General features: G+C 41.8%; 1 protein-coding gene across 1 annotated transcript in view; it reads right to left on the reverse strand.

Moving 5' to 3' along the window:
* PLCE1 (phospholipase C epsilon 1) overlaps positions 1 to 13,598 on the reverse strand; it is a 249,379-nt gene that overhangs the window by 153,141 nt on the left and 82,640 nt on the right. The window contains exon 2 of the mRNA XM_045568895.1: positions 4,418 to 4,706. Coding sequence (XP_045424851.1) covers positions 4,418 to 4,706 — 289 coding nt within the window. The remainder of the gene's footprint in view (positions 1 to 4,417; positions 4,707 to 13,598) is intronic.

Here is a 13,598-nt window from a genome sequence, read left to right on the forward strand (position 1 = left end):
GCATAAGCTCTCGGTATGTCCATTTTGAGATGGCACACCCTTGTAATCAAGGGCATACCCTTCGGGATCAAGTCTTCATATTAGAAAATCTCTGTCATTATTTGGCAAACTTTCAGTTTAATAGACCATCCCTGGTAGCATTAAAGCAGAAAGCTGGCACGTTTGTGTACTGATTGTTGTCTGTCTGTCTGTCTTTTTTTTTTTGAGACAGAGTCTCACTCTGTTGCCCGGGCTAGAGTGAGTGTCGTGGTGTCAGCCTAGCTCACAGCAACCTCAAACTCCTGGGCTCAAGCAATCCTACTGCGTCAGCCTCTCGGGTAGCTGGGACTACAGGCATGCGCCACCATGCCCGGCTAATTTTTTCTATATATATATTTTAGTTGGCCAGATAATTTCTTTCTATTTTTAGTAGAGACGGGGTCTTGCTCTTGCTCAGGCCGGTCTCGAACTCCTGACCTCGAGCGATCCACCTGCCTCGGCTTCCCAGAGTGCTAGGATTACAGGCATTAGCCACCGCACCCGGTTGTCTGTCTGTCTTTACCATCCCATAGACTGGATGGTAAACTGCAACACTGCAAAACCCTGGTTAATCAGGCTTTGAGTTACCAATGCCCGACTTGTGAATAACGATCAATTAATTGGGCATTTTCTTCTCCTATGCTCACCTACTGCAGGCCACTCCAACCCCCATCTTGGAATCATAACCGCTTCTAGAAGAGGAGTCCCTCGGTTCTTTCTAACAGCTTAACAGAGCCGGGATGAAAGGCCTACATAATGTGCCCCTCCTTTTTTCTTCAATTATTTTTTATTGTGATAAAATATACATAACATAAAATTTACTATCTCAACATTTGTAAGTATACAGTTCAGTGGTATTAAGTACATCCATACTGTTGTGCAACCAGCACTACCATTGATCTCCCGGCCTCTTTTCATCTTGCAAAACTGAAACTCTGTACCCATTAACACTAACTACCCATTCTGCCCTCCTGCAGACCCTGCAACCACCTTTCTGCTTTCTGTCTCTATGATTTTGACTACTCTAAGTACCTCATGTAGGTGGAATCATACAGCATTTGTCTTTTTCCCTTCCTTTTTCTATACCTTTCTCAATTCCATTTAATCTACTTTAAATATGATTTCTCCCATAGAAAAGGTCATTCTTTTGACTTTTTTCCTTTCCCTTTATCTCTGGGGAAAAAAGAATTTAAATCTTCTGTCCTTCCTCATTTCATTTATAAGTATCCCATTTAAACAAAACAAAAAAAAAAAAGAAAGAAAAAATGTTACTGGGATAATTTTCTGATTCTTCCATATAGGCATGAGTTTTGAAGTATAATTAACCATAACAAAGAGCTATAGCGGCCAATATCTAAAATCTCTGAACTGGCTAAAAGTTCTTTTGAAAATCTCCATAAAAGTATTAACTCTGTCTGGGCCTGGTGGCTCATGCCTGTAATCCCAGGAGTTTGGGAGGCTGAGGTGGGAAGATCACTGGAGACCAGGAGTTCGAGACCCCCATCTCTACCAAAAAAGAAAAGAAGAAAAAAGAAAAGTTTTAACTATTTATTCATCTTGAATTAAAATTATTTCCCCTCAACACGAAAAGTCTTTTAACTCACTTGTATTGCTTTTTCTAGGAGGCTGATGCTCAGTATTCCAATAATAGTGCTTTCTCTTTATTCCATGGGAAGTGTACAGCTTTCAATTATGTTATGGGTTAAAAAGGGTTTTGAGGACTAGAGCCTGGGAACCAAGTCAAAATGTTTAATACTGCTTCTCCAGGAAAGTGTTCTAAGTTCCACACAGCCTCTGAGAAATGAACTAGTAGAACACAACCCATTTATCAACTGAAGACTGAGTGTATACTATACACTCCACATAGATTTTCGTTAGCAATTCAAAGCTGAAAGCAGTTGGCCGGATCTAAGCCACAGGACATGTACTGAACAATAAAAGCAGATGACCAACTCCCAGCAGCCAGCATGTCCTCCAGCTCCCCTGGCAGAGTATATGGCCATCAGAGTTCGAGACCCAGTAGACAGTATGCTGACCCTATAGATTCTGTGAACACTCCGTGACTTCGAAGACCCATCTGCTTTTTTTTTTAACTTAATTTTTAAAAATTGACAAATAAAAATTGTATATATTTATCATGTACAACATGATGTATTGAAATATGTATACATTGTGGAATGACTCAATCAAGCTAACTGGCATATGCTTTACTTCACATACTGATCATCTTTTGTGGTAAGAAATGCATCTGGGTTTTGGATGCATTTTCTTCCAGTGCATGTTGAAGAAACATGTTTAACTAAGGCACATAAAGACTTTGAAAACCAAATGGGACAGGATGCTGAAATTGAAACAGGTTTCCAAGAGAGCAAGCCCAAAGTACAGAAAGAAGCCTGGAACAGAGAGCAACCAGACCACTGTGTTACTCGGCAGGAGCTACCAGAGGGTTATCAGAAACCACCAAGGAGCTGCAAACAAAAAAGGTAAAGAAACTCCCAGCTACTGCATAAAACGCCAGTTTAAAGATAACACATTAGCTGATGGTCCAGTGAGTCTCAGAGCTGGGAATGTTGATCTATGTGAGGTTCTACTCCGAATGGGGAAGTGCAAATAGCAATCAAGGTCAAGTTACTATCAGGGCAACAGATGCACCAACCATCAGCCTCCTTTTTTCTCCCCACAGGTCTGTAGAAAACTGGAAGCATGCCTGCCTTGGTTGGGAAGCATGGAGACCTGTCCCTAGTAATTAATGGGGAAGAAAGTATGGGGCTTTTATCGACTTTTGTTTGTTTGCTTGAGGTCTCACAGTTCAGGCTAAGTCATTCCTCACCTAGAACATTAACTCCCTCTCCAAACTTTTCGAACATTTAAGAATTACCGCCACATTATTTGGCACTTAACTCTCTGCAGTTTCACATTATTCTTTGATTGTGCGCTGCCTGCAAATCTGGCCTCCTCTTTAGTATCATAAACACCTTAAAGGCAAGTAAACTGACTTACATGTCATTAGGATCTCCCACAACACCTACACACTGCTGGGTGCAGAGTGGGTATGTGATATACACAGGCTGATTAACTAGCAGGAGGAGGTCCTGGCATACAGTCACAAGTACTGAAGTGATGCCAATCTTAGTCCAACTTCCTGGGAAGAGCATGATGGAGAATGCAAGCTTGGCAGTCTCTGGAAGCCACATCAAAGTGGGGAAACCTTGAATTCTGTGCATAGGGAAAACTGCTTACTACCTAGAGACTATAAACTCCATGAGGGCAGGAATTATGGTTTTTTCCCTTTCCAGTACCTAGTACCTAGTAGGGGCTGAAAAACGAAAAACTCTGTTGAATGGATGGATGAAAGGTGTATGATACTAAGTTTCTTCCTGTTAGTCTCTGGAACAGTGTTTCCACATCTTGTATTTTTCTTCCTTCATCATTTATAACTAATCCCCAGAAGTTAAGGCAACTCCAGAAAACAAACCAACATGGCACCCAACATGGTACACATGGAGGTGGTGGTGTTCTTCTTGGGCCTGCACCAGGGTGTGTGGGGGCAGGATGGGGGAGGTTGAGGATAAAGGAGGAAGGTCAGGGTCCCAGGGCTTGCTGTGGAGGGACAATAGCTGCTCTCCTTGAGGTAAATGGCCAGATGTCAGATTGCGCTCTTGGCAACCCCCAGGCAGTGGAACGTTGCTCTGCATGGTCCCTGTCTGTCTGGCAGCTTCCTGCCAGGGAAGGCTGCCAAGCGGCTTATGACAGCTATGTAGTGCACAGTCTCCAAGATTCTTTGGTGCACTGCCATTTCTGACTTCTGACCTGCCTGGCTGCTACTCGTGGGAAGTAGCTGGGAAATTCAAATGCTGAGGGACCCCATTTTCCATTGGCTTCCATTTTTCAGCAGGATGCCTGTCTATCTTGTCCTTTAAGATGGAAGCCACTGAAAGATGGCCCTAGGCCCTTCTGGTCAATAGGAACCTATTGATTCTGTGTATGAAGGAGATCTATACTTCACTCCCCTCCCAACTATAGTTTGTTTTCAATATGACCACATGGCCATATTTGTTTACTAGCATCTGATCACAGTCATTGACATCTGTCATGGATTACCACTAGGAGAAACGACTTCCTGCCTGAATAATTTTTTAAGAAATTAAAGATAGCATTTTAACCATTTACTTCTTTTGAAAAAAGAAATTTCAGAATCTTAATGGCTATTATTTGAAATCTTTACACTTTAACAGACTTTAATAAGAAACCACCTTTTTATGTTCTCTTAAAGCAGGTACTTTTACTTAAAGTCACTGATAAGTGGACTCAATTTTTCATCCCGAGACGCACACATGTTAATTTAGATTCTTCTGTATAGTAAGAGGTGAAAAGTTAAAAGTGAAATTCCAGACATTACCTTTCAGCATCATTCGTCCGGTGGATCCTCCAAAAGTATTGAGAAGGCCACTTCTTGCTCCTAAAGACGTGGTTGCTTCTAGCAGAGAACCGGTGATGTACTGAGATATGGAAGTCCTTTGGAGGGTGGCACGGTACTCACATACGGTGTCTCGGACACATTGCTTTAGGCACGGACCAACACTAATCCCTCCATGGGCTGTCTCAGAGGCTGGGAGCTTTGTGAAGAGATGGAGTAGAGATCCAACTGTATCTTCTGTTTCCTCTCCCCTTCTCACTGCATTGTAGATCTGTGAATAGCACAAAGTACAGGAAGTATTAATCTAGTTTCTTAGAAAAGCAAATTAACTTGTTGACAAAATGCCAAGATGACTTATTAAGAAAGAAGGCTCAGTTGCTCTAAGCGCAAACACTCTTGAACACTGGACTCATGCATTAACCTGAACATTCTACAGACACCATTTATTTGGGAAAGCTATGTGTAGTTATGAAATAGGCTATTCAAACAACCCTGCTATCAAACAGAGCACTTACCAATTTTTGTACCAACCAAAAATATATTCAGCTCAAATTTCTCCTACTCCACAGAGCAAAGCTCTTCTGCTGAGAGATGAGGGCAAATCTTTCCTTTTTGTCCTACAGATTGTCCCAAACAACTGTCCCCTGTTTGTCTGCCTCCGTGGAAAGCTTCAGCCTGACATTCATGGCAAATCTTTTCTTCATGTCCAAACTGAAGTGAGGATGAGACGACCACAGGGAAAGAGAACGTCTCTATTTCTCTCTTGGGCATAATCCTTCAAACTATCAGCTGAGATCAAAGTCTTTGAATCCTTTTTTTTTCTTTCTCCTCCCACACCTCCCACATCCAATGAGTTGACAAATCTTGCCCACCCTGTCTCTCTCTCTATCCTGATTTCCTCGTCCTTCATCACCTGAATTCACCAGCATTATCTCAGGAAGACTGACTGGACTATTAGGAGAGGTTCCCAACCACGTCTCCAATCCATCCCAGTGCAATATAACCATTCGACACGCGTGTGTGCAGACCCTGCTCTGTGCAAGGCTCTGTGCCAGAAGACGTGGGGCAAGTGCAAAGGGCACCTCACACCTTTTGTGCTACAGGATTTCACAATCTAATTTAGAAGATAAAGCCTGAAAATTAGAAGGTTTGACATTATTGTAGGAAGGTTTTGGGTTTTGTCAAGCATTCTGGGAAGCCAGAGATTTCCAGATAGTGTATAAACACAGGGAAGAAACATAAGTTGGGGTGAGGTAATCTAGCTCTCTGGTGGTGGAATAAAAGCACACTACATTGTGTTGTCTCCATCATGCCGCCTTGAGCACCCTGCCTTGATTGACTTGTCATTCATTCATCAAACCAACAGTCATTATGTGTTTATATACCAGTCATTGTGTCAGGTCTGGGTAAACAACACAGCTTCTCCCCTAAAAGAGCTCACAGTCTAGTAAGGGAGACAGGAAAAAAAAGCAAGGAGCTTATAGTAGGGTGAAATGACAGTCACCCCCTTTGGTGACATCGACAAATGGCCATAGAAGAGAAGATCTCACTGCCCTCCAGACCATGCATGTGCCTCAATGTAGCACACTCAAAATCCCATCTTAACCAGGACCCACTGGCACTCAAGAGGACCCCTGTTGAGCTGTGCTAGGTCCTTATGAGACCCTAGAATATATACAGGACCCTCGTGATATTCAAACTATGCTGACCCTAACTAGATTTCTACTCTCCCTTCCTCTGCCTACTGTGACATATTTGCCACTGGAAAGCAAAGTGTGAATTCTTAGCTTCAATTCTCTGTCATTAAATTTCTGGTGGCTGGTGTGGCCATGGAGAAAGAGCCCAGGTATGGGGTCATGTATGTGGGGTTATACGTGATCAGAGAGCTGATCATGACCACAAACGAGTTAACTTGAATGTTTCAAGACAGCTTCCTCCTCTATGAAATGGGGATGATAATATCGCTGCTTAGGGATGTTGGAATTCACCAGGACAATACATGAAACATACTCACCCTAGTGCCTAGAAATGGTGCTCATTACTGCTGGGCAAGTCTGTAGAAGAGAGTGCACTTCTCTACCCTCAAGGAACAACAGGTGGTTGTGTCACTATAGAGCACAGTCTATGAAATCCAGTGTGGTGGAGTTGCTGGGCAGCATCATCCTAAGCTTACCTGGGTGTATGTGAGGGAAAATGGGAGCAGAGTTTCAGAGCCAAGAAGTGACTTTCTCCTCTTTGCTCCAACTCATACAGGGTAATCCCCAATACACTAAGTCCCGAGCAAGTCCTTCAGAAGTAAATGCTCTACAAGTTCAGGGAAACGAGCCCACTATGCAGCTTTATGGCTAAGGAAGACTTAATAGGGAAAGCAGAGTTTGACCTGTGCCCTGGAAAGCAAGCATGGCTCTAATTGGATCAGCTGGGGAGGCAATTCCCCATGTGAGCAAGAGTGAAGAGGCTGGAAAACACAGAATGTGTCCTAAGGACAGTAAGTAGAGCAGGGTGTGTAGAGCAGAGAGTGAGTGTAGGAATCACTGGGAGAAAGCCTGGAACATTGAAGCAAAGAGATTTAACCTATCAGAGGTGAGCAACCCTTGAGATTTTCTGTTTTGTTTCCAGCAGAACAATGATACTAAAATGGTTTTGTTTTAGAAAGACATATATGCTGCCAGGTCCTGGTTTCTAACGAGTTGGCCCACTTCCCTTGCCTGCCCACTGCTCCCCTGACTCACCGTACCCTTGCTCATCACCATGTGCATCCCAATTTCCACATCTTGCCTTCATGGATTCCCAATGGCTCATTCAGTCCCTTATCCACCTTTTCCAAGGTGCTTTCCTCAAAACACTAGATCTATGAGGGGTTGCATGACCCAAGGACTCCTCAGACACAGAAGTTTGGGAAAATTCAGTAAATATTCCCTCTTTTGGAGATTTACATTGTATAATAGAATATTAAAGACAATTAGATGGATTAAAGAAATCTATTTTATTTTCTTTAACTGTTTGAGTATCTCCCATGTTGTTTGATTATGGATTTCTTTTTTTAAAAGAACACTTAGCCTGTAGATATAGTCTTGTATCAAACGATTTGCTTTAATCTAATGGTCTTTTCTTATTCCCATTTCTTTGACCTGTGTGGAGTCTCTGAAAAAGACAATCACCCATCCTTCCTGAAGTCTTTCTTCTCTTATGATCTCACTGTCTGATCTCTGCCTTATTCTGTGTCTCCCTTTCCACCTCTGGCCTTCAGGCAGTTATAATGCAATGGAAAGGTGCCAACAAGTGCCTAATGTAGGGGGGTCACAAATTGTTGGCCATGGTGCTACATTCAGATAATAGACCTGTTTCAACTGATACACAGTGTTTTGAAATCAGGGAAGTTTACACACATCTAAAATTACAGCATCTCCTGAAACAGGGGACAATCTAGTAACACTGAGCATGCCCACGTGGTGTCAAAGGCTAGAGCTTCTGCCATTAGATGGGGCATGGGTTCTCCAGGTGGCCCAGTCCCCACCACTCTCTAGTGATCTGGTCCCATTAATATACGTGTTTAATGAGACATGGGTATGTTGCTGTAATAAGATAGGGATGTAGATACATACAACAAACATGACCTCAGCTCCTCCAATGTGTCCTCTGCATGCTCTTGCCTGTGCTAGCCACTGAGGATACAGAGAGGAAGCCATAGTTCCTGCTCTCAAAAGGTACTGCAACTCACCTCCATGAAACCATTAATAAACATATATAAATGCTATGGATATATTTAAGTAATCATTCAGGATTGCTATCAGTCCCTTGTTTCCGGGCTCTCAAACCTGTCTGAGGAAATAAAAGATGAAGTGCTCTAAGAATGAAGCTCTGAGCTGCCATTACCATTGCTAACACCCCTGCCACAAAGAACCAGAAAGAGATCAAAAGTTCCTACCAAGAGCTGGACTAACACATCCCAGTCACACCAACACTAGAGGAGCAGAATTCAAGGTACGTGTTGGAAAATGCTGAAGTGTGGACAAAGTCGTGGTAGACATGCCAGGGAACCTGTCAAATTCAGGTTTTTATCTCTTACTAGACCCACTCACTTATAAAAAAGAAGAAGTCGTGGAGAATCCCACATACACAGCGTGTGAAGAGCATGCAGTGTAGATAGTGGGTCTGGGGTATTGGTTTGAATCCTAGCTCCCCTGCTTCCCAGCTGTGTGACCTTGGATAAGTTGCTTTTGCCATTCTGTGCCTCAGTTTTCTTTTTTCTAATATAGGGACATAATAATATCTGCCTCATAAGGCTGTGGTTAGAATTATAAGCTTTGATAAATGTAATGTTATTAGAACAGCGCCTAGCACTTAGTAAATGCTCAACAAATATTAGTTTTTATGATGATGGTGACAATGATGATTGTGGTAGACTACAAAAAGGTCCATAAATTATTTCCCTCACTGACTCTAGGCTGGCATTGTGATTTGCTTAACCAAATGGAATTTAGCAAATGTGATGAAGGCAGAGCCTTAAAAAATATTTGTGCAGTGGAGCTAATTCTCTCTTGTTGCCTTTGGGAAGTTTGCAACAACTACCACATGAAGAAGCCCAAACTAGCTTGCTGGAAGAGAAGAGACCTTGGTCCAGTCACTTATCACACAGTGAGGCCATCCTAGATCCTAGATCATCCAACTGGCAGTCCAACCACCACCACAGATGCATGAGAAAGCACAGCAGACATCAGTTGATGCAGACTAAGAGACCTACCCAGCCAACTCACAGAATCATGGGCTAAATAAATGATTGTTGTAAAAAGTCACTGGGAGCGCTTGCTACAAAGCAAGTTATTTGACACAATGATGATGTGTTAGGCACAATGCTAAGTATTCTAATGACATAACGACTGAATCCACACACTAACCTTTATGAGGTTGATTCATTTTGTAGATGGAAAAGTAAGCCTAGAGACACAGAGAAATACAGTCAACCTTACACAGCTGGTAAGTGGCTAAGCCAGGATTAAAACCCAGGTTTCTCTAACTCTGTGGTCCAGCTTTATCCATCGCACAATACATTGTCCCACCCATAGCCCAATAGTGGGATTCAAGATCACATTGTTATCTGGTAAGAGGTTTAAGTGATATTTATACTGCTGTGGTTATTGTTGTTATTCGTGGTAATTCCTTTCATGGTCACCCTAAATTACTTTTGAAAATAGTCCAGTCATGACTAATGAAGAACCAAATATGTTTCCTTTATATAGAGATTTATGGTTTTAAATTATAAAGTAAAATATATATATATATATATGCTTTATCTCATTTGATTAATGTGGTAATGGAAAGTGCTGAAAACTAGACAGACTACTGCCTTATAGGGGCTAATATCTTTTTTGAAATAAAATCAACATGTTACAACATGGCATCTAAGCTTGCTAAACAGTTATGTGTCCATTCATTTATTCAACAATTGATTTACATTTACTGAGCATACATGCTGTGCTAAGCCCAACTGCCAAGCAAGAATAGCTTCTTTTTAGTGGGAATGGCAGACTAATAAGCAAGTAGACCAAAGAAGTTAATATAGGTCATTAAATATGAAATGTCTGATTTCGAATCAAAAGTGTAGTTTATTATATCTTAAACAAGAAGCAGTACAATTAATCAAAGTATGCACTTAAACTATTGACACAGTTTTGCCATCTTAATGGTAGCTTGTTTATGCCAGCAGCAAAGAAGCCTGGAGAGCAAGTGGAGATGAAATTGTGAACGGCATTTTCCACAGCTTGTGGAAAATTGAATATTTTGCCTTGCAAGAAGTGGTCCAAAGCCTGGAAGAAGTGGTTGTCAGCTGGTGCAAGGTCTGGTGAATACAGTGGATGACAGAGAGTTTCCAAGCCCGGCCTCTTTAGTTTGAGCAGCATTGTTTTTGAGACATGGTCAAGTGTTGTCTTGCAAGAGGATTGGCCTGTGTCTATTGACCAGTCTCAGCTGCTTAATTGTAAGTATCCTCATTATTTTGTCCAACTGTTTACAGTAGACATCCATTGTAATGGATTGACCAGGTTTCATGAAGCTCTAGTGGATAATACCAGCACTGGACCACCAAACAGACACCATTAGCTTTTTTGGATGAATATTTGGTTTTGGACTGTGTTTTGGCACTTTATCTTTATCCAACCATTGTGCCAAACACTTGTGATTGTCAAAAAGAATCCATTTTTCATCACATGAAATAATATGGTGTACAAATGGTTTGCCTTTATGTTGTGACAGCAAAGAAAGGCAAGCTTCCAGATGATTTCTCTTCTGATGCTCATTTCATTCATGTGGTATCCATCTATCCAGCTTCTTTACCTTGCCCATTTGTTTTAAATGGTCCAATATTGTTGGAACAGTAACATCAAACCTTGCTGCTAATTCACGCGTAGGTTGAAATGGATTTGCTTCCACTATAGCTTTCAGCTCATCATTATCCACCTTCATCTCAGGTTGCCCATGTGACTCATTTTCAAAATTAAAATCACCATTGCAACTTCTTAAACCATCGACATACTGTGTGTTCATTAGCCATATCTTTCCCAAACACTTCATTGGTATTTTGAGCTGTCCGCGCTGCATTGGTTCCACAATGAAACTCATATTTGAAAATAAGACAAATTTTTGACTAATCCATGGTTTCACAAAAATTGCTCTAAAAAAATGTGAAACATAATCACAAGCCAAAACATGCATTTGAAAGACTAAGGATGTACCTTCCCAGTGAAAATAAAACAAGAAGCACTGAAGTGAAATGTCAGAAGGTATCAACTGTCAAACTTAGTACTTAAGGAAATTGGACACTTCATATTAATAACCTAATTTGAAAATTGCAGACTACTATATATAGTCAAGATGTATTTTGGACATAAACTCTACAGGACTTGCTGAAGTTGATGGAAGTGAGAAAACGAAAGGAGTCAAGGTTTCTACATTTAGTCACTGTTAAGTTCTTAGAGATTTAAGCTTTATATACTACTACCCCAACTTAGCCAGTCCTGAAAAATTCATCACTAGTTTAGCATTATTTCATTACCATTTGCTGATTGGCTTAGAGTCAAGAATACTTAATCTTATCTATTCTCCATCCTAATTTTTCATAAAAATGATAATACGGAAAGATCATGGGTTTAAAAGAAAACCAGGATATGGGTTCATGTATTGACTCTCCTAAATCAGTTTAATTCAACAAATATTGAGTTGCAGCTACAAGATTATAGCAGGTGCTTGAGAACAAGGTTTTAAAAAAGAAAAAAGACTCTGCCCTGGAGAGACCCACAGTCTGTTGGGAACTGTGTGATGCTGGGCAAATGACTGACATCCCCTCCTCCCACCCCAGTTTCCTTATCTTTAACATGAAGGGGGCAGCCAGCATTAGCTCCAAAGTCCCTCCTAGTGCTACTGTTCTATGATCTGTACTTCCTCACCTTCCTAAGTGGGGGATGGAAGGTACTCATTAACCTCGATTTTGGTGATTATTTTGATCATCATTATTCTCCAATACTGTTAGGTTCTCCTGTTTCCTTCCCTTTTATTGGTATTCCTCCATATCAGCAGTCATTTCTCACTAGTGACTATAAATCTACTTCTAATAGCACCCTTATCCTCTCTACAATGTGGTTCTTAAAATACCCTGAGCTAGAAAAATCATGACATTTATTTGAACTCTGTGTAAACAATGAGTAGTTAATAGATGGGTAACAAGGTAGGGGCCTCTCTCACAGCACGCAGTATAAGAGCTCTGCGCTATGGTTTGGAAACCCCTTTTACTATTTTCATGGGCCCTTTTTCTTTTTCTTTTTTTTTCAGACAGCATCTCACTCTGTTGTAGGGTCTAGAGTGCAGAGGCATTTTTATAGCTTGCTGCAACCTCAAACTCTTGAGCTCAAGTGATCCTCCAGCCTCAGCCTCCCAAAGTGGTAGGATTACAGGTGTGAGCCACTGTGCACCTGGCCCTTCCTTTTTCTAACTTAAGAATCTAGAAGCTGTGTTATAGAAGGTTGAAGATAATGGAAGTTTTGTTTATGATGATTGTCTGTGAGTAAACAAAATGCAATGGTATAAGAACTGCCAAATTTCCCAAAGATTCAGCAGAAACAGTGAGGCTGTTGGAGGGGGGTGGTCACTGCAGTGGGTTGGAGACCCTAGTGGCCGGAACGGGGAGGGGGTTTTGGTAGCAGGCTGCCAATCCTCTGCTCTTGAGCCCACATTCCATTCAAGTGCCTGGGCAGAGAATTCCATTCTACTGAGAGTGTTCAGACCATGTATGAGCCACTGACCAAACAGAACTCCAGAGAACCAAAAATAAAGGCTTTTCTGAGATCAGGCCAATTAACTTGAACTGTTTCACAGGCTTCTACAGGGAGTAAACTGAACCTTTATTGAGGGTCAGAGGATGCTCCAGGACATTTGATAATCTGGGAATTGCACAACTGCTCATGCCCTTCCATACAATTTCTTCCAATCCACATTTTACCCTTTCATTAAAATTTTGCCTCCTCTATGCAGCCTTCCCTGGGCTCTAGCAAGACATAATCATGTTCTTGTCTGTGCTCCAACTGTGCCCCACGTAAAACTCTAGTGGCACTTTCTGTGGAGTACGGAAATCACTGTTTATTCCCCATCCAGGCTGTGAGTTCCCACCAGGACAGGGACCACATCTTATTCAATATTTTGTCTCCAGCACAGGGCACATTGATTAGCAAGCAATGGAAAAATAATTGAAGCCTTAGAGCCATGGTCCTCAAAGTGTGGTCACCAGACCAGCATCATCATCACCTCCCAGGAATTTGTTAAAAATGCAAATTCTCAGGTCCCATCCCAGACCTACTGAATCAAAAACTCTGGGGCTGGGACCCAGCAATCTGTGATTTAGCAAGGCCTTCAGGCGATTCTGATTTCTGCTAAAGTTTCAAAACCACTCTCTTGGACTTTAAGGAGAGCATACAACCTTTTACCTCTGACTGTACTTGTCATATGACCCATCATCCCACTAGCACTTACGTCTGTATCATCTCCCTTCTAGAGTGGGAGCTGCTGAGGGTCTTTTCATCTCCAAACCCCCCACATCCCCCAGTTCAGAGTCCAGCACAGGACAAGGTCCAACAAATGCTAGCTGCATGAAGGGGCACCTCTGGGAGAAATTCCC

Source organism: Lemur catta, chromosome 14 (assembly GCF_020740605.2).
Source record: "Lemur catta isolate mLemCat1 chromosome 14, mLemCat1.pri, whole genome shotgun sequence".
In the NCBI taxonomy this organism is placed as follows: Eukaryota; Metazoa; Chordata; class Mammalia; order Primates; family Lemuridae; genus Lemur; species Lemur catta.